At 44.2% G+C, this 27,521-nt stretch overlaps 1 protein-coding gene across 2 annotated transcripts; it reads left to right on the forward strand.

The window, feature by feature from the left end:
- On the forward strand, positions 1-27,158 carry MFSD10 (major facilitator superfamily domain containing 10). 2 transcript variants are annotated; one of them, XM_054201880.1, is made up of 13 exons: positions 1-268; positions 2,783-2,972; positions 4,190-4,286; positions 8,998-9,101; positions 10,102-10,260; positions 12,065-12,253; positions 16,736-16,844; positions 17,864-17,975; positions 19,381-19,489; positions 21,629-21,719; positions 23,504-23,551; positions 24,994-25,083; positions 26,320-27,158. In XM_054201880.1, the coding sequence occupies exons 2-13, from the start codon at positions 2,802-2,804 to the stop codon at positions 26,424-26,426; spliced, it is 1,386 nt and encodes a 461-aa protein (XP_054057855.1). In that variant the 5' UTR covers positions 1-268; positions 2,783-2,801; the 3' UTR covers positions 26,427-27,158. The 2 variants fall into 2 exon arrangements, with proteins under 2 accessions (XP_054057855.1, XP_054057856.1); XM_054201881.1 differs by lacking the exon at positions 1-268 and adding an exon at positions 387-633.
- The last annotated feature ends 363 nt before the right edge of the window (positions 27,159-27,521 follow it).

Consider the following 27,521-nt stretch of genomic DNA (forward strand, 5'->3'; position numbering starts at 1 on the left):
CCCGCCCGCCGCGCTGAGGGGAGCCGGCCCGGCCAACGCCATCTCGCTCACAAGGCGGGCTCCCTCCGGCTCCCAGCCCGGCGGCGCCCGGTACGGGGCCAGCAGAGCTGCTCCATCGCCAGCCGGAAGAGGAAGGCCGACGGGGCGCTGTGGAGGGCCGGGGAGGAGCTGCCGCCGCCCGCAGCGTCCCCAAGGGAGGGGCTCTTGGCAAGGCGGAGGGGACCCACCCGCGCACCCGGCGGGCCCGGCCAGCCCCCCCTGAGGAGCGGTAGGTGGCCCCGATCGGGGCAGGCTCTGCCGGCGGCGTGGGAGGGCGGGCGGAGGAGCGGGTCTGGGCCGGGCAGGGCGCGCATCAGCAGGGCTGCGGGTCCCCGGGTGTCCGCCCCGGCGGCGGAGGGTGCCTGGCGGCGGGGACAGCGGGTCCTGTCCGCCGACACCACATCTCTCCGGGGCTGGCCCTTTCCCGCTCGGCAGCCTCTCGGTCCTCTGGGATTTGGCTGCTGTGGGAAATTGTGCTTTTTCGGTTTGGTTGGGTGGTTAGTTTTTTTTTAGCCCTCCGATTGAAACTTCTGCTCTTGACCCGAATCGGGACTTTGTTAAGGAGCCAGAGGAGCCTTCCCGAGGCTTAGCAAGGTAAAGGCGGGCCTAGGACATTTCGGAGAGGGGGTGAGGAAAGGGGCGGTAGGGAAACACCAGAAGGATGAAATTCTTCCTGCTGGCTGATGACAAATCTCTGTGCGTTAGGGCAGGGCCAGCTTGGCGGCTGATCCCTTCCTGAGAGGTACAGCCTCAAACCCCGTCCCGGACGGAGCTCGAAGGCAGAAGCGATAAGACACAGATGGGGAGTCCTGAGGGGATGGCTGGGACACAGGTGTCCAGGGAAACAACTTCCCTAAACTGAAAATCCAACCCCCTCGCCCCCCTTTCAAACATGTCTCATAGAAATCAAATGTCATGGTAGAGGTGAAGTGTTTTGTTTTTGCTGATGGGATGCCAGGGCCTGTAAAATGTTTGGTGGTTTCCTGCCTAGCAAAAAACATGGAGAGGTTTGAACAACAAAACTGATGGAGCACAAAGGCAGAAACATTTCGTACCTGGGGATATTGCGTAAGCCAAGAGCAGAGCTGAATGAAAGGTCAGTGCTAGCATCAATAGGTTCAAGCTGCACGCCAGCTGAAATGGCCCTGAGGGTAAGGTGTAAAGGATGTTACCCTGTGTAAATAATCCTAAAATAAAGTTCAGCTTGGTCATGCAATTCAGTGGATGAACAAACAAATTGGGAGGAAAAACAAGATAGAATCTCCTACAATGAACCTATCCCTCAACTCTTGGCTGGATAGACTTAGGGCCACGGAGGATTTGTCTAAAGGAATGGTTGTTTTGGCTCCAGATGCTCTTATACATTTGGGTAAACAAATAGTGCTAAATATTTGTAGCAGTGATGACTTACTATTTTAAATAAAAGGATCCTGAACTTAACCAAACTGCTCTGTTCACTAGCAGATTTAAGAGTGTTATGCCAGGAGTTTAATAAATGCATTGCAGGTGGCCCCCTTCCACGTTTACTTCATAGTGTTTGAATTTTAATAATGCTTCAGTGCTAGTAAACAGAATCCACATGTAAAGAAATGTCACAATATTTATTTCTGAGCATAACAAAGGCTTATGATCTTCAGTAAGTGTAACATGAAGTTATATGCACCGGTGCCCTGTATACATAATACGGTATGTCTTGTCTGGAATAGAATTTATACTAAGAATTGCTCAGTGTTTTCAATCTTGACTTATCAAAGTCAATGGGTATTTTGGTACTGATTGACTTTGGATGAAATTCTGTCTCCTTTTTTTACTATTCTAGTGCAACAAACGTTCAGGGATTTTTGCAGTAGAAGGGACTGCAAATTTGTTTTATGATTGAGATACACTGTAATGTTTTACAAGTCTGAAGTTTGCAGTTTCATTATTTATGTATTCCTCCTTGATTTTGAGAACTGTTGAAACGGAGGTTTTTTTCAGGATACGCAATGATTTCTTTATTTGTTAAATACTGAACGGGATATGGCCTGCCTCCATCTTGAAGACAGTTTTGGAGGATTATCAAAGTTGATAGTTCTGATATTTCTGACAAACTAAAACGCTGCCTTAATCACTTGGTGCCACAACTCATATAGCCTATCAATGGCTGTCATCTAGAGAAAGAAAACAATTTTTCAGATTTCAAAATTTTATTGTGGTGTTTCTTGAGTTGCTGTTGCTCTCCAGGATTTATCTTGAAGACAGCATTCCTACAATAGTTAGGAAGTCTGCCTTTTTTTTTTTTTTTAATTGTTATTGCTTTAGTCATTTCTAGTATACGCCGAAGGCATAAATAACCTATTAGCTACTTGAATGTGGATATTCAAAACAAGAGTGCCCTTTCTTATCTATTTTATTGTAATGCTGAGTTGAAAACATTTGGGAAAGTTGTATTAGCATTGCTCACGTGTTAACAACTTTAAATGCTCTTTAGTTCAGTGTTTTATTTGGGATGCTCCTATAATAGAGTTTGTTATCTTATTGCCCTTGTAGCCTGTTCTTGACACGAGCAAACTTGGTGCTGAGCTAATAACCAAGACTAGACAGTTGACATTCCTGTTTCCTTGAAAACCAGGTGGCTTAATATAGCCATAGCTTATATTTATTTTTATGAAGTCTGTAGAGAGCAAGAATGAATCAGCAAGATACTCTTAGGAAAGGCCTGCAAAATGCTTCCTGTTGACTGGATGTAAATGTAACTTTTTAGAACCAGAGCACCTGGGAACATGGCCCTGAGAGAGAGAGAAACCAGCAGCAGCTCCATCAATGACAAGCAAGAACAGAACTGCAGTCGTGTTATTACAATTGTTTTCCTGGCACTCTTCATCGACTTGTTGGGATTCGCTCTCATCTTGCCACTGTTTCCTTCTATCCTTGATTATTACGGCCAGACTCAGGTAAGCAGAGAAAGTCAGCCTGCTGAAAATGTTAGGTATGAGAGCTTTAGGGAAGGATGGAAGAAAAATCCCTTGCCTTGGGGCAAACCAAATAGCTGTAGGCAGAATAATAATATCCAGCCTATTTAAATGGTTCATGGGCTGAATTTGTTTGTGAACCTGCATGAGACTCTTCCCTCTTGCTTTTTCATTAAAATGAGGGATTTGTTTTGGGGAAAATTCAGGTATTTCTTAGGGGCTAGTCCTTGTTATTACCAGTGCATTTGTGACCTACACTGATGTCACTGGTGAGACAGAGTAAAGACAATCCATAATGGATCTGTGTACTGGGGTTTATCTAAGAACTAAAGAGATAAGAGCTTTAACCCTACTTGAATCTTTCACACACTCTCTTGGTCCCGCCCCCAGCATCATGTTCACTAGGTCTCAACTTCCATTCTTAGCAGGGAGCTGGCTGCTGGTCTGGGAACACAGGGCATAAAGTTGTGTTGGCTCCCTGCTGCGCAGCTGCTCACAGTTACTGTTCTCAGGTGTTACTGGACAAGATGAAGATGGTGTCAGGGTTGAATTATTTTTGCAGCCCACACCTCTATCTTGCAGACCCTTTCTAACCCCACTCCAACTGCAGCTGTAGCCTTTGTCTTTCTTACAACCCTATCTCTAACCTTGATCATGGGCTCTGATCTCTAGGATCTTCCCACATTTCCAGAGTATTTCCTATAGTCAGGATCTTCACCTTCCTTTCAGGTCCACCTTCTTCTTTTCAAGTCCTCCTCCTCTTTTCAGAAACCATTCATTTTTGCACAACCTTTTCTTTCTGGACCTACAAGCACCTGGTTCTCCCAGTCTAAATAGTGTATGTGCAGATGGATGGAGTGTGTCTCATATTGCTTTATTAATTGAAAGATTCAGGATGTGCTACTTTTGTTTAGTTCAAGTTTTAGCAATTAGCAGGCCTGATGGTTTAAAAAAGTTCAAATTCAGACATTACCCCACCCAAACACATACACCCAATTATCTTCTGGCTGTTAGCCTTCACAGTTTAAGCTATTTTTAGCCTATGACAACTGATCAGCCAGATCATTTTCCTGAGGAGGAGGGAAGGAATCATCTGGCATTACCTCTAGTTCACTAAGCTCTGATGAAAAGAAAAGTCTTTGAAAATAAAACAGAGAAACTGTCTTCCTGCTTCTATTTCCCAGTTATCTGTTTTGCAGGATGGATTCTATTTGTCATTGCAACGCGGTGTAGACTGGTTTGCAGAGATGGTTGGGATGCCACCAGAGCGGAAATACAACAGTGTCCTGTTTGGAGGTATAGAAACTAAACAAACAAGCTAACAGACACCCCCCCCAAAAAAATAATAGTGTGCTGTTTTCAAGTTATTTGCAATGTTGATGTGAGGAATGATGTGATAAATGACCAGAAGTACAAAAAGCATACTTGCCTGTTACTAGATTTAGACTTAAATAACACAGAAAATGTCTCTTACAGTAGGCTGTAAATGATTTTATTTTCACCACACTGATAACAATGGAGAGTTGGACAGCCCCATCTCTGTCATTTGGAAACAACTAGACAAGCAGGAGGAATGAGCCAACAGAAACCTTCTGAAATTCAGTACAGACAAATGCAAAGTCCCGCCACTGGGAAGGAGTAGTCCCTTGCGGTAATACAGTCTGGGCACTGGCTGGTCAGGAGCAGCTCTGGACAGCGCTGGAGGTCCTGGTGAGCAGCAAGCTGAGCATGAACCAGCCCTGGCAGCTAAAGCGCCAACAGCACCTGGGCTGTATGAACAGAAGCAGAGCCAGTAGGTTAGAGGAAGCAATTGTCAACTTCTACTCAGCACTTATTATACCACATCTAGAGCATTGCATCCAGTTTTGGCCTCCCAGTACAAAAGAACATTCGTAAACTGTAACGAGTTCAGCAGAGGGCCAGGAAGACAGAAGGTCTGGGTAGCCTTGGCTTGTTCAGCCTGGAGCTATTAGCATCCTTCCAATACCTATGGGGAGGTTATCAAGATGATAGTGAGGCATTTCACTGGTGCATGGTGAGAGGAGAGACAACGGGCATAAGTAGAAGCAAGGGAGGTTCCTACTAGAAATAAGGAGGAATTTTTTCACAGTGAGGATGGCCAGTAAAACAGATTGCCCAGAGAGGTTTTGTAGTCTCCATCGTCAGAGGCTGTCAAACCCTGACTGGATGAAACCCTGAACAATCTGTTCTGACCTTGTAGCTGACCCTATGATCAGGCGGTTGGAGTAGGTGACTTCCAGAGGTCCCTTTTAACCTGAATTATCCTATGATCTTGCCCAATTTGTTCTACGGATTGTTACAGAAATACAGACCTGCTGTTCCTTATTGTCAGACTGCCAGCTGAGGGTCAGGAGCCTGCTGTGCTAGACCCTGCACAGTCACAGAAATTACTCTCCCTTCACAATTGATCTGCACGTGATTGGAGATCAATCAGTAGGAAACACTGGAATTAGAAGCTTATGAGTTCAAGTCTCACCTTCCTGCTGGGCAGTTATAGTGCAGCACTGCTTCTAAATCTCATTAGGCCTGTTAAAAGCAGGAGAGCTGCTGACTTGCAGGGTCCAGAAGCATTTGCTGTCACAAGGATGCTGGTGTGGGTGAGCTCCAGTGGCGGTAGTGCAGGAAATCCAGCAGCATTTATGTCACGTTACACAGCAGAGGCTTTTTTGTCTCCTTGCAACCTTAAGAGTTGTGAGGAAACTGGGATTTTGGAGTATGAAGGTATGAGGGTGTCTGGGTTAATTTTAATTGGAAATGCCTAGACCCTCTCCTTTTAGTGAGCTGAGGCCTCCCTCAAAATAAGCAAAAGGCTTTTAAACTAAAAAAAAAAACCAAATAAAAAAAGAAAAACTTTATTAGAATATAAGTGTGAATGTATTGTTACTATTTAAAGTAGGTTATGGGAGTTTAACAGACATTAGAAAGTTTATAAACAGTTTTCCTCTTTCCCACAGCATCCTTGCAGGCATGTTGTTGTTTCTGTGCTCATTACTGTCTTTGAATGATAGGAAACGGTTTTCTTTAATCCCTGAGAAACTGCTTTCTGTCTCCTCTAAGGCCTGACTGCATGCCTGCCCCTTGTTCCTTCTCTCTATCTCAGACTCTTTAAACAAGAGTCTGGGAGCTCAGAATTGTGTCCAGCTTGTTGCCTTTCCTTTTAGCTGCTGTGTCCTGTATTCTTGAGAGTACAGTATCCCTTGGCTTGGCTCACTTGCTTTCAAGGGGAAGGAGAAATCTCCCTGCTCCTTCCAGAGGAGCCCAGCTGACTCTTTTGTCCTTTGAAGAAAATACAGCATCTAACTGGAAACATGCAAATAAAATAGACACTGTTTGTCTCAGAAAGGAAGCTGGTATCCCTTGCTGTTTTCTTTCTGGGAGAAAAGTATTGAGAGAAAAATATTTGGAAGCAGTGTTGAGTAGTGATGGGAATGTTCAGTAATTACCTAGCAGCCACAGGCAGTGAGGATGCTGACAAGGTGGCTGAATTAACATGATACCTGTCACATTCAACTCCATCTCTTCTGCTGTCTTTGATGACAGCTTTTCTTAATGAGCCATTTAATTTGCTAAACCAGCAAAAAAATTTTTTTTTTCCTTTTCTTTTTTTCTGGATTATTTTTCTGCCAGACTGAGTTGAGTTAGCTCACTGGAGAGTTGACCAAGGCTGCAGAAGCTGGGGAAGATGAATGAGCCATCTTAGTTGTAGTAGACTCCCGTCTCATTCCATCTTATCTGATTGCACCTTAAATCGTTATAGTAGCAAAGTTCATTATACCAGTGATGTTAAGCAGAGGCCACTGCAGTCTTCCTGCAGTCTGCATTCCTTCATTGCCTTCATCTGCAACAAAGAGCATAGGATTGGAAAGATACTTGCAAGATCATCTTGTTGCTTCTCCCAGTGCAGGATATATTTTGCTCTCTTTCATCTTTGCTTAGACTGCAACCTCCTCAGGGCAGAAACCTTTCTTGCCCTTGCCAAGGCCCTGCAGGCACCAATAGTTAGTTGCAGTGATCAGGCCTTCACCCACACACTTTCTGCCCAGTGATTCAGGAGCTGTATTTCAGCTCAGGCCTGGGCCTTGCCTGAGCTGTATCATAGGTATAGCCTTGCCTCCAGGGCTGTCTCTGGCCCTGCCTCTTGGATCAACCTTGGACCTACATTGCAGGTGTCTTATCTCCTGAATGGACCTACGTCATAGACTTGTTTCTACTCCTTTCTCTGACCCTGTCTCTTGTTGGTCCTGACTGGACTCCCTGGGTGGACCTGATGTATAATTCTTGCCTTGTCTGGGGTTGTCAGTGAACCCTGTTAGCAGCACCCTGCTCTGCACAACCCATCTGGATAGTGTGGGACTGCGCCCTGGTTGGTGAAGGCACTGCTAGTGTTGTGGTCACCCTCAGCTCTTGGCTCGTTCCCCTGTGTGGAACAGCCCTGTCTTTGCTGCTCCCTGGTTATGAAGTTTTTAGCATGTCTGGTGTTTTTACAGTGGTAGAAATACAAGAAGGAAAACTTGTCTCTCTCACATAAACTGCCAGTGTACCAATCTGTAAGATTGTGGCCAGCAGGTCAAGGAAGGTGATTCTACCCCTCTGCTCTACTCTGGTGAGACCCCACCTGGAGTGCTGCATACAGCTCTGGAGTCCCCACCATAAGAAGGACATGGACCTGTTGGCGTAGGTCCAGAGGAGGGTCATGAAGATGATCAGAGGGGTGGAGCACCTCTCCTATGAGCACAGGCTGAGAGAGTTGGGGTTGTTCAGCCTGGAGAAGAGAAGGCTCTGAGGAGACCTTATTGTGGCCCTTCAGTACTTAAAGGGGGCCTACAGGAAAGATGGGGACAGACTTTTTAGTAGGCCCTGTTGCAATAGGACAAGTGGTAATGGTTTTAAACTAAAGGAGGGTAGAGATATATGGAAGAAATGTTTTACCCTGATGGTGGTGAAACACTGGAACGGGTTGTCCAGAGAGTTGGTAGATGCCCCATCCCTGGAAACATTCAAGATCATGTTGGATGGGGCCCTGAGCAATCTGATCTAGTGGAAGATTTCCCTGGTCATTGCAGGAGGGTTGGACTAGATCACCTTTCAAAGTCCTTCCAACCCAAACTATTCTATGATTATTTTTTTTTACACAGTTTTGGGGGCTTTTGAGCTATCCTAAGCAGCTGTTCTCCATAAGGTGTTCAGTATCAATATTCTGCCTTCCTCAGAGTTGATGAGCGTAGAACTTCTGGTCTGTCTCTCCTGTGCCTTTTAAAGCTTTGATAGCTGAATGATCGGAGATGTATAACCCAATTTTTCCTTTAGAGAAAAACTGTGACAGCGAGGCATTTTTTTGCCTGTTTGTTGAGAGTATAGTGCAAATTAATAAGCATGTGAAGCTAGAAATGGCAAGAGAAAAGAGGAATTAAAGATCAGAGAAGCTGGAGGCAGATTTCAAAAGGCTCTTTGAGTCGTTGGAATCGCTCCTACCTCTTAGGGTGCCTCACTAACAGCAGTGCTTATGTCCCTCTTTCAATGATAAGAAGGAAAGAAAAGCTAATTTAGTGTGACAGAATCCGGTTCAAACCATCAAAAAAAAAAAAATCTTAAAAGAACCATGACTATTAAAGCTGCCTTGTATCTGCTTTAAGAACAGAAAATTTATGTAGTCAGGTGGGGAAGCATTGAAGAATCAACACTCCATTATAACCAGTGAGTTTCAACCCCCTTCTCACCAGTGAAACCACCAGTGAATCATCCAGTTTATGCCTGTTACTCTGGTCTGTCTGTATTTGCCACCGCAGTTAAATAACAATGCAAGATCAGTGTTTTGAGGGTGACTTAGTTTCGGAGACAAAGCTGTTTTGCATAACTATTGTTTTACATCTAATTGCGTATTTTTAAAGGATGGGATGAAGTGATAGGTCAGGAACCAGGTTGGCTGTTTTTGTATTTAAGGTAAAGGCAGTAAGTCTAATGATTTTTTTTTTTCTTTTTTTTTCAGGTCTGATTGGCTCAATCTTTTCCATCCTACAGTTTTTCTCCTCTCCCCTCACTGGTGCTGTGTCAGACTGCTTGGGCAGAAGACCTGTCATCTTGATGACAGTGGTATGTGTCTCATGCTGATTTCAGTCATGCCATCTCAATACACAGTTGAAGGCATGATGGTCTTGTGGTTAGCAGAAAGGATTGGGAAATTGAATGTTCCAGGTCTGATGATTGTTGGCTGCTTCTTGCCAAGTCACTTGGCCACACTTCCAAATGCAAATACTTAAGCTGAGCTTCCCAGATCCAGAATTGTACATAGGAGGCACCAAAATACCTGTTGCTGGGATTTTCCAAAATCCCTTTCCCCTGTGTATGGGAGTATTACTTCAGATGTCTGTTTAGAAATGTTAGCCTGTATGTTTTAGTTCACCAAGTTACTAATGAGGGCTGATCGTTTCATGACCGGTTTCATGGAGCCTGGGGATTGGTGATTAGGAAGTGCTGTACAGCAGTGTAAGATGTGTTTCTTAGGAACATTAACATTCCTTAAAAAGTTTTCTCTGTTGCTGGTTAGAGTATGGGGTTCTAATTGCAGGAGCAGTGCAGAGCATGTGCATACGTACATGGTGGAACCTGGCGGCAAATGAAATACAAATCCCCCTATCCTGTAGGCTTGTGGAGAGTGAATTAAATAAGCACACATGCTTACGATTGATTATGAAATTTAAGGGCTAAAACTGTGAATTCTTCTTATTTTGAACTTGTAATTCTCTTGAAGTTGAAAACAAGTGAAGCAGGATGTACAAAAATGGTTTTGAGCCCAGGACTGATTTAGCTCCCTTCGAACTTCCCTTGCTCTTCTAATTTTGTTAGTAATCTCACATTTATATGCAGCTTTTATGGATTTGTTTCTACTTCTTTTATATCACTTGTCCAGGATATGGTGCAGTATTTCAGGCATTTATTACATAGTGGTTTTGACTAACTGTTAAAAAAAAAAAAAAAGCCCACAAAAAAACCCAACCAACCAAACAAAAAATTCAAATGTTTAGCTGGGAAATGTGCAGAAATGAGATCAACTTTGCTCCGCTTTATAAAGAACCCTTTCTTGCTTCTGCAGATGGGTTTGATAACATCATATGCGCTGTGGGCTGCCTCTAGGACTTTCGGCGTTTTTCTTCTCTCCAGGATTGTGGGTGGAATAAGCAAAGGGAATGTCAGCCTCTCCACAGCTATAATTGCTGACTTGAACTCTCCAAAAGCACGGAGCAAGGGCATGGTGAGTTACACGTGTGGGGTATATGTTTGGATTTGCTGGGTAATTTTTAATTGATTTTGGGTGCTCAAAATGGCTTCCTCAGGGATGTAGTCATTGATCAAATGAAAACATGACTTTATATGCTACCTCACTTCTGAAAACATGCCAGATTGTTTTGCTGGTGAGCTCTCAGACTTCACTTATCAATGACTTTTACCTGCAAGTGAAATGCAGATGCCCTAGAGGTGGAAAAACTACCTGTGTAAGTGTTATAACTGTTATTGCTGCCGGTAACTGTAATCCTCATTATAATAGCTTAGAAATCAAAAGGTCTTACGGCACAATTTTGGCAGCTGGAACCCAGTTATAGGAGACCCTGTTTTTCTCACCTTCCCAAACTGTGTAAGCACAGCAGCACTCCACAGCACAGCGTGCCTCTTGACTTTCTTGGGTGCTGCACTGGCTTCGGGATCTGAGCTCAGCGGGTAAAGGATGTGGCATTTGGCTGAGTGAGCAGCAAGTAGTATGAACAGCTGCCCTGTCCTCTTCCAGAAGGCAGTGAACCAGATGGAAACACCCTGCAGGCTGAACTTTGCCTGTGAATTACCAGTTAAATCTTTTATCTTATAAAAACCTTAAGGACACAAACTTCTATTAACAGATTGTTATAAGCCACTATGTGGGACATCTGCTTCTTGGGAGGAGTAAGCTTTAAATTTCACAGGAATAGCTAATGAATTTTCCAAGCAATTTATTATAATCCTGGTGAGCCAAAATATATTTTTATTTATGGGGAGGGATAGCCATACAGCACTAGTAAATAAAATGGGCCAGGGCCTATTTTGAGGGCTTGAGAGCAAGTCACTTAGTACAGCGTGGCTCACATCCGTATGGCTATACTCTCTTCTTTTCAGAGCAGAGTAGGCATGTTCATCTGCTTTCTGGCAAGAGAATTGCGTCTGACTGATGCTATTCCCAAACTGTGATGGGGCATTGCCTGGGAGAGTGCTAGCTGAGCTGGCTGAAACAACACTGCAGACTGTGACATGACAACTAAGTGTGTCCTGGCCTTGTTTAGTGTAGTACTATAGGTATAGTCAAATAGACTCTGGAAAGCAGGAGGATAGTGTCCTGCATATGTGAGTATACACCTCTGAGTGTCTTTTAAAGAAAATTACTTAGATCCTGCACTGTTGTGTTCTTAAGCAATTTCACTGAGGCTGATGGCTCAGATTGGTGCTCTTTTAAGCTCCCATCCAGTGTGTACAGTTTCTACCTCTTTTCTTATGTGCTCATTTCACATTGAGTTAATAAATTCTTTTTAGTACCTGCGCTAAATTCAGGTTGTTCTGGGAAGCCTCTCAGCTTATTTGCTCTGTGAGACAAAAATTCCTAAATACAGAAATTGCCAAAGCATTTTATAAGCTGTAGACATCATGAATTCCTATCATGGTGCTGTCCTCCCGTCTCCAGTTTTACGCTACAAAAGTTTATCCTATGGCTGAAGGATCTGCTGGCTGAGCAGTCCTTGAGGTGAGAATCATTATTTCCTTTCCCAGCTTCCTTTCACTCATAACCAGGTTGCAGTTTGTTCCTGCTACTTTCCTGACTAGACAGAAAATAAAATTGGTTATTTGGAAATAACATTTTTTTCACATTTAACACTTGTTGCTGTGCACTCCCTACATCCTCGGGGTGGTTACATGCTGTACCTGGTTGCATTTCTTTAAGTTAAATGCTGGGAAATCCAAATTGTTCTAGAACTGAGCTACCCGAACAAACTTGTGTCTAAAACTTCATGTCTGTGTTCATTGTGTCACTGCAGGCAATGATTGGTGTTGCTTTCTCCCTTGGTTTTACCCTTGGTCCCATGATCGGAGCTTACCTAGCCATGGAGACAGAGAAAGGAGAAGTCTTCTATCTTCGTTCAGCCTTGTTAGCACTCATGTTTGCTGTGGCTGATTTAATTTTCATCTTCTTCCTACTTCCGGAGACACTTCCCAAAGAAAAACGGGTAAATGTACTATCAATATGAAGATCTACGTTTAATTTGAGAACTGTTGAAATACTGGAAACAATGAAGAAGGGGCTGAGCCAGGATCTCCAGAATTTAGATCATTCCTGGGACTAGGGTTTAATATTATTATTCAGGCTGGTGTCAAATTTGTTGCATGGTGGTCCTGTCTCCTAGCCCAGTCTAATAAGAGAAATTCTTTCTAGCTAACATGTCTGCTTAATTGCTGGTTTTGGTGTGTTAGGTTTAAATTTCTCAAAAGCTAATGGGAGCCTAGGAGGAAAGGGGTGAATTTTAAACTATGATCACAATGACTCCCTGGGGATGAATTTCAGCTAATCATAAAAGTAAATGCATCAGAGACTGGCATTTATTTCATTTAGCCAGTATATATTAGAAATTTTCTTAACTATTTTCTTGTCTTTGCGTGATTGTTTTGAACACTCAGGTAGCAAATGACTCTTATCTCCGAGCTGTGCTGTCTTCCACAGATACAAAATATCTACATGTGCTGAAATGCAGTGACTGTTTGGATTTGTGGGGCCAAACATTTATTAACATTATGATTTAATATTATGTGATCAGACACGGTCCAAGATCTATCTATTAAAAGTCTTTTGGAGCAGTCTCCTTTGGTAGTGTGAGAGAGACTGAATTCAGCACTAGGTATCTGGGTGAAACCTCGATTTGAGGTTTTCAGCTGGATTGGATCTTTCCTATGGTCCCTTGTTTCTAAGCAGCACTCAACCCTTGAAGCATGCCTGGTTTCTGGATAGCCAAACCCATTTGATGCTGAGAATTGTTCAGGAAACTTTTGTCTGCAATGCTCCTGCTGCGGCAAAACTTTAGACTTTCCCTGAGTGTTTCCCAGTAGGTTGTGTATCATGTGAAATTGGTTGCTCATGTTATTTTCCCAAGCGCTACAGCTATTTTATTATTATTTTTTTTTACAACAGCTCTTCCATGTGTCATCTGTTCCCCTTTCCTATTTGGCTGTTTCTAAACATTCCAGATAAAATCCTGTTATTGGTTAGAGCTGCACACTCTGGGGTGGTGGCAACATATTGACGTAGGGGAGTGCTGTAGAGCGAATCTGTATTCTATAAACAATTCCACCTTTGCTGTAGAGCAATAAATGGCTTCAGCGCCTTTTAGGACTGTATGATCACTGCATACCTCCCTCCCCCTTTTATTATCCTCTGGAGAGTTCTTCTGATAAGCTAGTCTGTTAGCCAGCATGACTGAATTTTGGTAAGAAAATAAATGCTCTGGCCCTGCTTTTTGGATCTTTGTCTCTGTGCAGCAGTGGGTATTTTGTGAGATGGATTAATAGGTGCCTCTGAGGGTCAGGTCCCAGTCATGCAAAATACACAGGGTATTTGATTGCTGATGAGATAATGGTTTGTCTGGCATTAGAGCTTCTTGTGATCAGTATCGGTGTCTCCTTTCAGCCTGCATCTGGGGAGTGGCCACATGTGATTTATGTGTTCTAGGGTATTTATAACTTCACTTATTAGGCTGCTTTGTTCTTTTTGTTGGATAATTCTCTCCACTTTCTGAGTGGGAGAAGAGCAGTTTTCTTGGCCTGTGGATGACAGAGGAAAGGCAGGTATGTTGGCTGCCCTTCTGGAACTTGGCTGAACTGAGCTGAAGCAGGTGCTCCTGGAGCATAGGAGTGTATGCATTGGAAGGACAAAGCTGTAGAAAGAGGGGAAATGATAACGATCACCGGCAGGAGGATGTGCCAGTGGCATCAGACATCTGTTTCCTTGAAACATGCTGTGTTCTCATCATATTCTTGTTTTGCTATCAGTCCTCTTGGAGAAGTATTTCACATTCATTCATGTTGGAATTAACTTGTAGAAAGGGGAAGGTGGAGGGGGACAGAGGGAACAAGGATGAGTTTTCATGTAAGGCGAACAGAATTTTTGCTCTCCTTCTTCCCTTTTTTTTTCAAGTGTTCCACAAGTTTTATCAGGTGAAGAGTGACCAGAGAACTGTACCTTTCACCTGTCAGAGACACTGGTCTTATGTGAAGTGGCCAAAACAGCTCCTATTGTGACCTGCTTGGGAGAAGGGAGAAAAGAAAGGTTTCTAGTGGAATCTGTCCCCTTTAAGAGCTTCTGAGTTAATTTTTAGCTAAGCTAGTTATGGGTAAGGCTGCCTTGCTGGAGGGAGGCTCTTACAACTCTTTTTTTTGGTGTCCAGCTAATCATGTAAGGACTATGGATAGGGTATGCAGCATCACTAGCAGACTTACGGAAAAACAAGGCTTTTGCTCTATGCATACTAAACAGTGTCTGATTTGAAGGATAAGGCTGGGTCTTGAAAGGCCCAGGCTGCATTCCTAATTTGGACTGACTCTGTGCCTTTAAGACATGTTACTTAGTCTCTCTGCATTAGAGGAAAACAGAGTAAAAAAAAGACATTGTGAAAAACGTCTACCATTCAGAGTAACTTTTGGGGTGATCATGAAGTAAAATTGAGCGATTTTGGAGTAATTAATCATAAGCATAGAAATTAAATGCAAGTTAGATATTGCAGATTTTGAACCTGCAGAGAATCTGAACTCCATGCAGCTGGTGACATTGACTGAAATTGACAGTTTATACTTTGTTACTTGGGGGTGGTGAAACACTTCTGTCAGTTTCAGGACAATGTTTTCAATATCAATCAGTGGATGAAGTCACTTCTAGGGCAAAGATAGGAGAAATTAAAAGAAATTTACATGCACACACATGTATATTTAAAAGAAATAAATCTAATGCATATGTATATTACATAAAACACTTAATATTTTATACATATACATATATAATTTATATCCTCAGGACCAAACTAAAATCAGCCTTGCTAGCATAAAGCAGCTTGGCACCCTGTCTGACATGGATAATAATTCAAAACAGGTACAAACTACAGGCTATTTATTACCGGCAAACATGCTTGAAGAGAGTTGCCTGTTACCAGATTCTCTGTGCTGTAGTACAAACACCATCATGCCAACAAATGCAGGAACTGAGGATTGCTACAAACCAGCTTCAGGAAATCCTCTTACAGACCTTTTAAAAGCACGAGGAAACTTCTTGGGAGTGTCTGTTTACTCTCTGCAGTAGATGCAGTTAGGAGGAAATAAATATCCCAGTGTGTTCTGTGTGGATCAGCAGCTTTATGGCTTTGTACAAGACCTGCCTGGTATATTGAACTGGTTGCTGTTGTTGGACTAGATGATCCCTAGAGGTCCCTTCCAACTCTGAAAAATTCCATGATTCCGTAATTCCGTTGTGAAACTAGTGGGCTCCAGAGTTCTGCTATCGTACACTCAGAAGCTCTGACTATCAAAACAAGACAGGGGTCACGATAATACCATATTGAAAGTTGATTGGTTTACAGCTTTATTAAATCCAGTCCAGTCAAGTCCTCAGTTTATGCACCGAGATTAAGTTCCACTGATAATTTGACCTTTAATCCCTGCCTTCAAGGGAGTAATAGCACCCTCCCTGTCTGGGAAGAGAAAGTTGTTCATGAGATAAAGTCTGTGCAGTGCTTTGAAGATGTGAAATACTAAGTGTGATTATTCAGGATTCTTGAGTCCATTTTACCTCTTCCTGGGACTGTCATGTAAAGCGACAGTCTAAATTCTCCTACTTTAAAAGGAATTGTTTCCTTAAGAATTTAGACGTTAGTATTTTCTTTAATTTTCTGTACCTTAGAATAAAAAATAAACAAATTAAAAAAATTAAATTTCCCTATAGGTGAAAGAATAAGCATCTCCTAAGCTCCTGTTGTTAAGGAGCAGGGAGAGTACCACTAGATGCATAATTAGGTTGAGATGTACAGAGTACAAGGACCAGAAGTGCTACAAAATAAATTTTCCTCTTCAAAAAGCCACGCAGTGTTGCTGGGCAGAATGTCTCTAGAAATCTTTCTCAAATGTCTCCAAGGAATCTCTCTAAAAATTACATTTTCCTTTTCTTCCCCAGGAGGTGTCACTGGCTGGCTAAAAGAACAACCAGTACCAAAACGGACTGCTGTTTGATGTGCTACACTTACTGTTCTTGGACTTGTAGCACACAAGCAAATCCCCAGCTTCCCATGAACTTGCAGGCAGATGTGCCATTATTTTCCCAGTAAAAGTTTCATTGGACATGAAGGATGATGCAAAAATTGAACCAAATAAAGCCACCTTCGAGGCTGTGGAGAATGAGCCTCTTCTGCTTTTTAAGAACCTAGGGAAGAATCTGTTTTCTGTCTTCGGTGAAAGCTGCTATCAGTGCTCTACCTTCTGGTTGTAGTGCTGGAGCCAGTTCTGTGATCAGAAAGTCTGGGATGTTCTTGGGGGTCACTCACACCCTAGTGCCAGTTGCCTCGTTTCGTCTCAGATAATTTCTGTAGGTGTAGAAGCACATTTGATGGTTACTATCAATTTCTTGCAGTAGGTATTGCATCTGGTTTTTAAATAAACCTCTCTCTTTCTCTGATCAGGTCTCTTCTGTGGTGTCTGGATTTCAGGCAGCAGTTGACTTGCTCAGTCCTTTGGCTTTATTTCAGTTCTCTGCAGTCACCCGAGGAAAGGAGTCCCCTTCAGAGAAGAGTAAGTGTTAGCTGGCATTTTGTATCATTATTGTATGTCTTTTTGTATGTGGCGGTGGTTTCCAAGCTAAAACTTTACTCAAACCATTTCAGAAGCAGCTCTCTGTTCACTCATTTAAAACCCACCTTACTGACTTATGAACAGGGAATTGCAAGTTCCCTTGGCTGCTGGTCCTGTTATTCCCAAAAGAAGGTATGAAACGTTAGTGTTTTGAAAATTTCTGACTTGCTACTTGCTTTTTCTTCAGGCAGTGGCTGCAGCATGGGGTAGGCTGCAGTAAGTGAAATGATTTAAAAAGACAGATCAAGGTATGGGTAAAGGATACGTGAGTTTGCTCATCCAGGCTGCAAACCAGGAAACTTCAGACTAAAATTTTATTTCTCAATTCAGGACTTGGAGATGTAGATTTGAGCTGGCCATTTCTCTACATGAAATTATTTAACCCATAGAAAATAAATCGTGTTTGCCAGGTACACCAACTTATCATTCAGTTCTCCTTACTGCTACATCAGGAATAGAGTAATATTTGCCACTTCGGAGAAAACCTGTTAAACCCTACATTGGCAGAAAAAACAAGTAACGTAATTTGTCATAGACCATTTCTGGCTTAGAAAAAGACATGCTGTGTTTTAGCCAATATCATCCTGTGAGCAGCACCAAGGTATTAGGTGGAATGCAGGTATTGATTAACATAAATAAGCTAAATAAATAAATCCCCATATAGGTGGGGGTGCGAGGCAGAGGGGCTGGACTGGGTGAGTGAGACCAGGGTGATCCTGAGAGAGACTAATCTTTTTGGCTCTCTTCCCCTCATAAGAAGGGAAGTAGTGGGCAGAAGTCATTTTGTGGCACGTCTTGTATGGATATTTAAAATGAGCATCTGAGGTAAGAACTTCTCCCTGTACAGCTGATAAATGTTATACTACTGTTATATTCTCAAGTTATGCTTGAAAAACACCACTGTATTTCTCCCTTTTTTTTCCCCTTCATGTGTGTGTGTTTGTTTTTTGTTTGTTTAGATCTTCAGAATCTCAAAATGTTGGGCCTGGTTTATTTCCTGTACCTCTTCCTGTTTTCTGGCTTGGAGTATACACTGAGTTTTCTCACTCACCAGAGATTCCGGTTCAGCAGGTAGAAGATAAATGTCATATATTTTGTCTAGGCTATTTTCCAAAATCTTGATCTATGGTCTCTTCATTTATTTTCAAGAGAGGCTTTATGAGGTTAGTAAAAACTCAGAAAGCAAAGCTCAGCGATACTTGGGCTTTGTGGGAAGAATTTATGAAAATACAGGCACACTGTTTATCATGAAAGGAAATACTCGTTGAATCTACAACTTCTAATAACTAGAGAAAATCAATACACAAGATTAAATTAAAGCTCTTGAAATATGTATAGCTGGGCTAGTTGTATTGATTATAATAAAACCTTTTCTCTTCTAGTCCAGAAGAGTTCTTCCGTATCAGGACAAATCTTGAAGCTCAAAAAAGGCAAAGGATGGAGGATTAGCTATGTGATTATATTTGCTCATCAAAGTTCTGCATTGCATATGGTGTACGGTCATTACACCATAAAGTTTGATTTCCTTTAGTCAAACACTAGAGAAGAAACAGAACAGAATCCACTAGCAGCGGCTCAGCTTGAAATACTTTTCCTGCCAACTCATAGGAAGATTTCCAGCCAGGAACGTGATCTTGCAGCTTGATTCCTTATGTGTGTCCCTCCCTTTGAGTAATTCTCAGGGGTTTGTCTCATCTTTCCCTGTCTGTCTTTCATTATAGTTTGTGTGCACGTCTAGGAGAGGTTTTCTAGTGTATTAAGTTTGCTTCTGTGCAGTCCTTTCAGAATAGCCACGCAGTGAGATAATACAGCTTTATGGCAACAGTACAGGCCGTGTGACAAACAAGCTTGTTATGGAGGTGAGAACTTTTAGTTGACAATATCCACATAGTTTAGTAGATAAGAGAGGTGAAAGAGAGATTTTAGGAAATATTTAAGGGTGGAGGGAGTGATGTTGCAAGCTTCCCAGTGCAATACATGATCACCATGATGCCCATGTTGTGCCTTGGTGACCTTGGTCAAACTCTGCGTGAATGGTGGCAATGCTTGCGAGAAAGCAAAACACTTGTTCCTTGGAAGCCAACAACTCCTGTTGGCACAGACTTCCATGGCACAGAGTAATTAATGTGTTGACTCTTTGTGGGCCACCTTAGAAACAACTGAACTACATCACAGCAATGGTGATGATTGCAGAGATCAATTCATTTGCTGCTGGCAAATGCTACAATTGGAGATGATTGCAGCATTTCCCAGCAGTGGTCCTATCTCTACGCAAGACCTCAGAGGTTTATCTTCTTGCTGTCTGCCTGCCATGGAAACTAATGTCAGCATATTAGGAACCTTGCACTGCTCATGTGAGCACCAAAAAGCATTTTCTCTCTCTGGTTCAGGAAAGGGTCTACACTGAACCTGTGAATCCCAGGGTGGAATGATCTGTGCGTGACTCCATAATTTGTGTTTTTTGCCTCCCTTCTAGCATGCAGCAGGGCAAGATGTTTTTCTTTATTGGAATAACAATGGCTGTGATCCAGGGAGGTTATGCTCGCCGAATCAAGCCAGGAAATGAAATAAGAGCTGTAAAAAGGGTAAAAAAATATGTAATTTTTTTGTTGTTGTTTTCTCCTACAACTCTGATATGTTAATTTTCAACCTAAAGTGCAACGCAAGGTAGTTGGAGGCTATAACTGTATGTGTCAAATCAAAAGAAATTTATGTCTCATTAATCTAGCTAAATGACTTCTCAAGACCCTGGTTGTTGGGCATTTGTCAGTCTAACTAAACTTTGGAACATCAGAGCCATTTCTTACCATATCAGCTACGATATTATCGAAACTTTGAGTTCTTCATCTATAACTGTGTTAGGGAATGAGAACAGTGTCTGTCCGTGCAAGCTAGCTAAAATACTTGAAGATTATGCTTTGTTTCAGTGATTTCTCTTGCAGTGCAGGCATTGAAACTACTAAAGCTGCTTCAGAGCTGATCTGTGACTCTCTTTCTGGCAAATGATTTTTAGGAACATCGTCGTCAGTCTGGCCATCTCCGTGCTTGACAGGCTTTCCCTAGAATATATTTCACTGGTGGGCAGGGGGAAGTAGATTCTTCCTTGGATTTGTGATCATCAGTATTCCATGTAACAATAGCATGTACCAATGTTCAGACAGAAGTTTCACTGACGAAAGTGTGCATTTCTTTGTTTCGCTTGCCTCTTTCTTCACAGAGATGCTGCTGTACTGGGATGACAGGGAACAGTTCCCTGCAGCTTATACAGCCCTGGGACAAGTACCACATGGCTTGTAATTTACATTTGTGCATGGAACTAAGCAAAGTGGGTTTTGAGTGTTTCTGAACTTTTGTTGGCTGCTTGGTAATAAGTATGCTTAGACTGTAAAAGCCGCCATCAATTTATTATACATTATTTTGAGACCAGTGTGATTTCAATGGTGGCAGGGTAAAAAAGATTACCAAACTGCACTGCATTCCAGTGAATTGACTCGGCTTTTCTTAAAGTTCTTTCTGCTGGTAAAGCCATCTTCACCCTGCTCCCTGGCAGGCAAAAGCTAATGGCACATTTGTTGTGTCACATAGGAAGCATTTCCCTGGGAATAAAAACTCAGGCTGCTGCATTAGTGCTACTTTATCCTCTTATCAGCTTCCTCCACATGCTCTGCCAGCCTGCTGTGTTTGCTGTCACTGCACTGCAGTTTATGCAAACTGTGGTTTGCCCCACTAATTTTTATACTCCTTGCACTCCCCTGCACTGAGAAGTGTAGTTACCTCAAAATACTCTCTTTAGTTGGTGTGGGCTGATCCCTTCTCATAAACACCCGTGTGCGCTACGCAGAGACCCACTGGCCCCGGGGCACTCTTCCTGTGGATGTATGTGGCTTGAGTGGCTTTTGTGGGAGTTATTCTGGAAATTTGTTCATGAGTTTGGATCATATGGCAAATGTGGCTTCTTTTAGCACATGGTGATTACAGTAGCTCGTTTATAACTGAATCTTGACATTGAGACATTTGGTGGGAGTGAACACCCTCTTTTTATGAAACATGCAGCAGATCTTTAGTGATCTGTCTTTTCAGCGACAGCTCTGTATGCGAGGGAGACATCACAGGGGAACTGAAGTCCAGGCTCTTGGGGGAGATGAAGAATGTTCTTTCTCTTTGGGTTTGAATGTCAAATACCATTCCCACCCCATCTTTTTTTTTTTTTGTCTCCAGAAGTATGGGCTCTGAAAGCTAAAGATAACAGTCAATACTGCAGATAAAAAGCAGAGGAGCTGTAGTAGTGTTGCACACAAGCTTTTTGATTTCTTGTGCCAGCTCAGCAGATAGAGTTAAAGCTAGATTTCTGCCTAGTTCAACACAGAACAAGAGAAAAAAATCGCCAAAAAACAGTAGATCATGTGAGAGAGAGAGAGAACTCTGCAAAAATCATCTTTTCCTCAATTGTGGGAAATCAATGGTGGGATAAATCCAGCCTATGTTACAGGTGACTCCAGCCTGCATGTGGTCGGCAATCATGTGATAATGAGAGAGAACAGAAAAGTAAATTGCGCTGATATGTGGCCATCCCGGTGAATTCGAAATTTGTACGTGGGAAGAAAGGGCTTTCTGCTACTAACTTCAATGTAGTCCCACCAGCGGAAGAGAACTGGCAGGACACCTAGAATTAGGCTTTAACAAGCAGGGCTTAAATGTAACCGTGTGACTCATTCATTTTGCAGGCTATTATGGTGCTGATTCCAGCTTTCTTGTTAATTGGATGGGCTGCAAATGTGACCATGCTGAGCGCTGGACTGTTGCTGTACTCTTTCGGTGAGCTATTCACAATGCACTGAAAACTAAGCACAAGTAATTTTTCTTCATAAATTTATTCAGCCCCGTTAAAAAAGATGCACTTCTAATTTCAAACTATAAGTAAAAGAAAGTTGACATTTCCATTTATAAAATACGGAAGAAATAGTGTCTGGGTTTTTTTTCTGATGCTGTTTGTATCGCAGCAAGTTGCCATGGTGATACTGGGAAGCATCCCCAGTGCTCCTGTTGTCCTGTCTCACTGGGGAGCTCTTGAGGGTGGGTTTTTTCCCCCCTCTTACCAGACCTAGAAGCAAAATATTCACTAACTAGCTCAGCTCAGGAAAAGAAGGGAGACAGCATGTCTTTGTATTTCTGTGGTGGCTGCATTATTTCTTAGGCAACAGGCTGAAGAGACCTGTGCGCTCTGAAGCTGAAGGCCGGAGTGTGCGTCCAGGTGGAGCAAGAGTGAGGGTAAATCAGCGTTGCCCTGAACGTGGCATGGGGCTGTGCTGGCTGGACACCGCACTGCGCTCTTGCATTGCAAGCTGCTAGCTCAGGGAGGGTGCAAAAATCCCCTTTTTGATAGGTGCAGATTGTTTTCAAAGATGTTTAGGTGTTTTACGTAAATACTATTCTGACAATTTAAGCTGTTATTCAGGGAAACAATTATGAATGAAATTTTATTGATCTACTGAAGTGCCTATCTGAAAAGAGATTTCAGGTATTCCCAATGCTGCTAACTATTGTTAAGAAGCTTCAAATATGACTAATTACAGAAGCAGACTGCTTCTCTTTTGCACGATACAGCTTGCTTTAAGAGAAAACTGTAAACCACAAAATGCATCTATTTAGTAGCTTGCTTGTCTTAGGGACAGCTGTGTGTTTGACAGGTTTCAAAAATCTACATCTTATCTACAGATTAACTTGGTTTTGAAGCCCGCTGGGTGAGGAGGGGTGAGAGGAGGTACTATTTTTCTCTAACTCAGCTTCTAGGTTAGGAACCTCGCCTTCCTGGGCTCTGTGCCTGGGCAGAAGGCCCCATCTCTTCCCCAGTTAAGCCAGCTAGAAATGCCTCTGGAGGGACTGCTCTTCCCCCCTCTTCCTCCCTCTGCCCCAGGAGTTAGGGCACCTGCAGTTAAGGCAACATGTCTATCATTCCCGCTCTCCAGTTGTCCTTTGCTTCCCAGAAAAGATTCTGCTTTGTATGCTTAAAGTACTTCCTTCTTGGCAGAAAAGGCCCCTGTTCCGGTAAGAAGGCAGTGATTGCTGAACAGCTTTTGGCTTTTGTGTCCAAAAATTTTGTAATCTCTTCTTTTTGGACTTGACTGTCTTATTCCCCAAGACAGAACATAGCTGCCTCTTTCATCCGTGAGCTCGGTAAAGCTGTAGGCACAGGGACAGCGTGATTCTGTGTACAGCCACCTCACTGTCCATTTGAAATATGAGCGAGTCCCTTTCCCTGCTCCACCTGGTGAGACCAAAGCAATTTGGAAAACTACCAGTCCACTGAGCTGACCTATCTGCCCCTTTCCCGTGGGCTCACAGAATGAGAGACGCTGATGTGAAACATCTGCTGGGAGCGCTCGCAGCGCTGGGCTCTTTGCGCAGGTTGGCTTTGAGGGGGCGTTTTCGTTACTGAACGGGATTGAACCTGATGATTCATTGTTGGTGCAGTGCCCCAGAGCTCAGCGTATTTCTCTGCAGCAGTAACGAGTTTGGGCCACATGTTTCTCACTATTGCTCTTGTAACTGTTTTGAGGTCTCTACTCTTGATTGACGGTCTCTTTTATGGATTTTTCCAGCTGCGGCCATTGTTATCCCGTGTTTGTCAGCAGTGGTGTCGGGCTATGGTGAGTGTCTTTCCTGCTTTGAGTGGTAGCCCTTGGCCCTGACCTTAGCTTAGATTTGGCTCCAATACAGAATTGACATCAACTTTAGCAATGCATCAATAGGAACGCTCGTGGCATAGGTCCACCTCAGATTGGAATGTTGTGCCGGTGCCTCTGGCTGCTGCTTGGCTTTATAGAAAGCCTCTTCCCCTGCCAAAGGATTAAGAAGGAAAGCAGAAATGCTGAGTGCTGCAGCGAACTGCTACTCCCTGTGGTGTGTTTGTAACCTGACGCGGTAACTACCCCTGCAGGAGTGAGGCTGAAGTCTAGCAAAGGGCCCTTCCCGGACACTTGTGTGCTGCCCCTTGTCAGCAAAGCCAGTGATCCAGGACTGTATTTACCCCCTGCTCACCTCACACTTTGCTGTGGTGGGAAGCAACCAGCTGTGTGATGCTGGAGGTGCTACAGCCTTCAGCCTCGTCCCTTCTTCAGAGAAAGGGAGCAAAGTGGGGCAGCTGGGGAGAGGAAGACAATATCCCGACCCTGGGAAACACAGTAACATTCTGCAAGGCAGCACAGGAAAATCCAAACTGACTTGTACCTGTTTCTGAAAGCTGTCAGCACTCTGTAATGGGTAGTTTCTGAGCTAACAAACTGCAGTGATCTGTTCAGGGCGGACATCACCGTCACACTTCAGTTCTGTACTGTGTAGCGCAGCTTGTTCCAGTGCGATGGGGAAACTTGAAGCAACCTTATTTCTGGTTACAATTAGAAAGATGGGGAACAGTGGGCAAAGAATTAATATTGTGGGCAAAGGCCACAAACAGCACTGAGCCAGGAAGGGCCTGGGTTCTCTGAAAGAGACACCAGCCATAGCTGACAGCAGTAAAATCATTTCTTCCCATTTCCTTAGAAAACACCTTCCAAGGAACTTTCTAAACATTCTGGGTTTGTGGCACTGGTTGCTACGAAACCTGTAGCTGTGTTGCCATCTGTGGATGACACAGTTTGTTCTTTAGCTTTGGTTCAGCTGGTTGCCAGCACTGCAGTGATTGCTGAGGCAAAAAAGTAAGGCTTTCCTCATTAATGTCACTTGTACGTTGCTCTTATTTAATTTGCTTCCATGCTTCTGTATTTATTATCCACCTGTGCCTCCTCAGCACTTTGGTGTACGATCTAAAGCTTTTTTTTTTTTTTTTTTTTTGGTGGTGGGTTTTTTTTTGGGAGTGGGGAGAGTGCACCACAAGTTGTCCATGGCCAAGCACTTGTGACACGCCCTGGTGTTTTCTCAATGAAGCAGCCGTGTTTATCTTGGTGGAGGGGCCCTAACTACAGCTTGGGCAGTGAGTGTGAAATGGAAGGAGGGGGAGATGCATGTGGGAAGTTCCTCCAAAAGGCCAAGGCTCTGAGCAGTACCACAGTGCTCTGCCCCCACACCGAGTAAGGGCTCTCTCCTCGCGCAGGCTCTGCCAGCCAGAAGGGACGCGTCATGGGGATCCTGAGGAGCCTGGGCGCCCTGGCCAGAGCCCTGGGACCCATCCTCTCCGCTACAGGTGAGTGCCACCTCCTGCTCCTTCCTGCCTTTGCCAACACACAGTGTCGCTCTGGGCCCCCACAACCCGGCTGGGTGGGAAGGGGAAGCGCAGTCCATTTCAGAGTCGTAAAGTTGTCCTTGCAAAAGTAGGTACCCCTGAGAGCTGCACTGGGGCAGGACACAGCCCTTGTTAGCACCAACAGAAGCTTCATGGATGAGTTAAAAAAGTTCCTACGAGCAGAGATCAGTTAGACAGCGGGCAGTGCCTGACTCATCAAAAATTCCAGCTGCAGCATCAAACTAACGGAGCCCCGTGTGTAGCTGTGCGAGCAGAGGGGCACCACAGAGGGTCAGCCCCAGGGTGCAGAGGGAGCCAGAGGCTGACCAGGAGCCCATTAGCCATTTTAAGGAGTAATCGCACCTGCCAAGGGGCAAGCAGGAGTCAGTGAAGGTCTGCAGTGCTGTGGTACCTGGTTCCCTACCTCTCACGAACCTGCATCCCAAGATAATATAAATTAAGTAGGGACAGTCCCTCATGTGCAATAAAGAACCTTTCAGCATTAAAAGCATCTGTAACCTATAAAAGGAGACGAAAGAGCCCACGCTCCACTACTGCCCTGGAGCTCAGGGCGGGTGGTGCCTCATGGCCCTGTCTCTGGCCAAGCCCAGACTGTCCCTAAGGAGCAGGGGGTACCCCCTGCATGGCGTTCAGTGCCCCTGAGCCATTACAGGGTGAAGGGACAGAAAAAGAGGACGCAGACGGGCAGCAAAAGTCAGAGCTCGAACTCAGACCTAATGTTACACCTGAGCAAAGCCAGAGCCCATTTCCTGGGCCCTGGAGTCCTGAGTGTTTCCCATAAGGAGCCAGATACCAGCAGCGAGAGACCTTCAAGAGCAGCACAGAGAGCACCGGGAGCAGCCCTGGAGGAGGTGCTGGGGCAAAGAGTTAAAGAGTTTCCTAGTGGCTAAAGCTGAATGTGTCAATAGGAACATACCCAGTGCCGTATCGGCAAGAACTGAAATACCCTGTTTAAAATAACCACTTTTAACATGCTGTTTCCTTGGACAAGAACCAGGACTGCTATTTGCTACCTCCTCCTTATAGCTTGTGTGCCAGCAAGGCTGCGCGGTGAAAGGAGTAGTTCTGTCTTCCCCAGTTGTACCACCAAGTTGTGGAGAGCAGCAGCTTTGAAGGGCTGTTTACGCAGATGCAAGGACAAGGATACTAACGAGATAAATCTTGTTCCCGTTGCAGTTTACTGGCTGGCAGGGGCAGAGGTTTGCTTCACTGCCTGCGGAGCTTTGTTCCTCGTGCCCTTGCTTTTACTTGGCTCTATAAAGCAGCAGACAAAGGAGGAGTAGGCAGCAACCACCCCACTGTCACTGGCTCCCGAGGACCTCTGCAAGACCGGACTCTTGGCACGCAACTCTGCTGATCACAGGAAGAGGAGGATGTTGTTCTGGAAGGGGATACGCGATGACCATTTGCAGCAACAACAGACAAGGGTTCTTAGGGCCTGCCCCGAGCCGTTATGTTTAAGACGGCTGCCCAGCCAGCTTGGCCAGTTCTGCAAATAGAAAGAAACCCACAAACCAGTTGAGTAAAGATCGTTAAGATCATCAGAGGAGCAGAGATGGGTGTGACAGCAGCAGGGCCCAGTGCAGCCCCCTCAGCATCGTGTGCTGTTGAGCACCGCACAGTGGGGTGCAGAGAGCTCGTCCCTGCTCCCGTCCCTTGGTCACCAGCACACGCCTGACCAAAGCCACTGCCCGACCCCTCTGCCAAGAGGGCGACTGGCAGAGACCAGCTCCACGGGGCAGCTCCACTGGAGCTTCTGTACAACTGTCGCATCCCCACAGCTGCTCAGCAGACCTGGCAAAAGCTGTATCAGCTGCCTTAAAACATGATGATCAAAAACAAAAGCGCAAAGCGTACTACTGGCTTCCTGAGCCTGACCACTGCTTTGGCACGGGGCACTGTTTTTAATATACAATTAAATTTTGAGAGATGTTTTATATTTCTAATGCTATGTGATGTTTTTTGATGACCAAGCACTGTTCTCTTTTGCATTACAAATAAACTGTTACATCATGCACTCGTCCGGTCAGTTACTTGCCCCTCTAAGCCAAACCTGGCTGCTGGGCCCAAACCTCCACGCACAGGGCCAGAAGCCTCCTGCGGGGACCCTCCCAGGGAGGCGCCTGGGGCTCTGGCTCCAGGTGGGGGTGCCCAAGGTGGGGAGAAGGGTGGGGGAAGGACCCTTCTGCTCCCCGGCGACACTCTGGGTAGGGAGCCCCACAGTGGCCAATTTGAGTGTTTTCTGAGAACACATTAAAGCAATCATTAATCAACACATCAATCATTAAAAGAAAGTGGTGCTAATTAAATTCAACAGGCTACAGCTGTAGAATAAAACTGTACACATTTTGAAAGCAGAGCAGGGAAAGGCTTTTTTT

This window comes from Rissa tridactyla, chromosome 5 (genome assembly GCF_028500815.1).
Source record: "Rissa tridactyla isolate bRisTri1 chromosome 5, bRisTri1.patW.cur.20221130, whole genome shotgun sequence".
NCBI classification, from domain to species: domain Eukaryota; kingdom Metazoa; phylum Chordata; class Aves; order Charadriiformes; family Laridae; genus Rissa; species Rissa tridactyla.

What these genes read in the sequence shown, in the direction of transcription:
- MFSD10 (XM_054201880.1), top strand. Translation starts at nt 2,802, where the DNA reads ATGGCCCTGAGAGAGAGAGAAACCAGCAGCAGCTCCATCAATGACAAG. An exon ending in CTGTCATCTTGATGACAGTG is followed by an intron (nt 9,102 to 10,101) that starts GTATGTGTCTCA and finishes TTGCTTCTGCAG; the next exon opens with ATGGGTTTGATAACATCATA. An exon ending in CACTTCCCAAAGAAAAACGG is followed by an intron (nt 12,254 to 16,735) that starts GTAAATGTACTA and finishes TTCTCTGATCAG; the next exon opens with GTCTCTTCTGTGGTGTCTGG.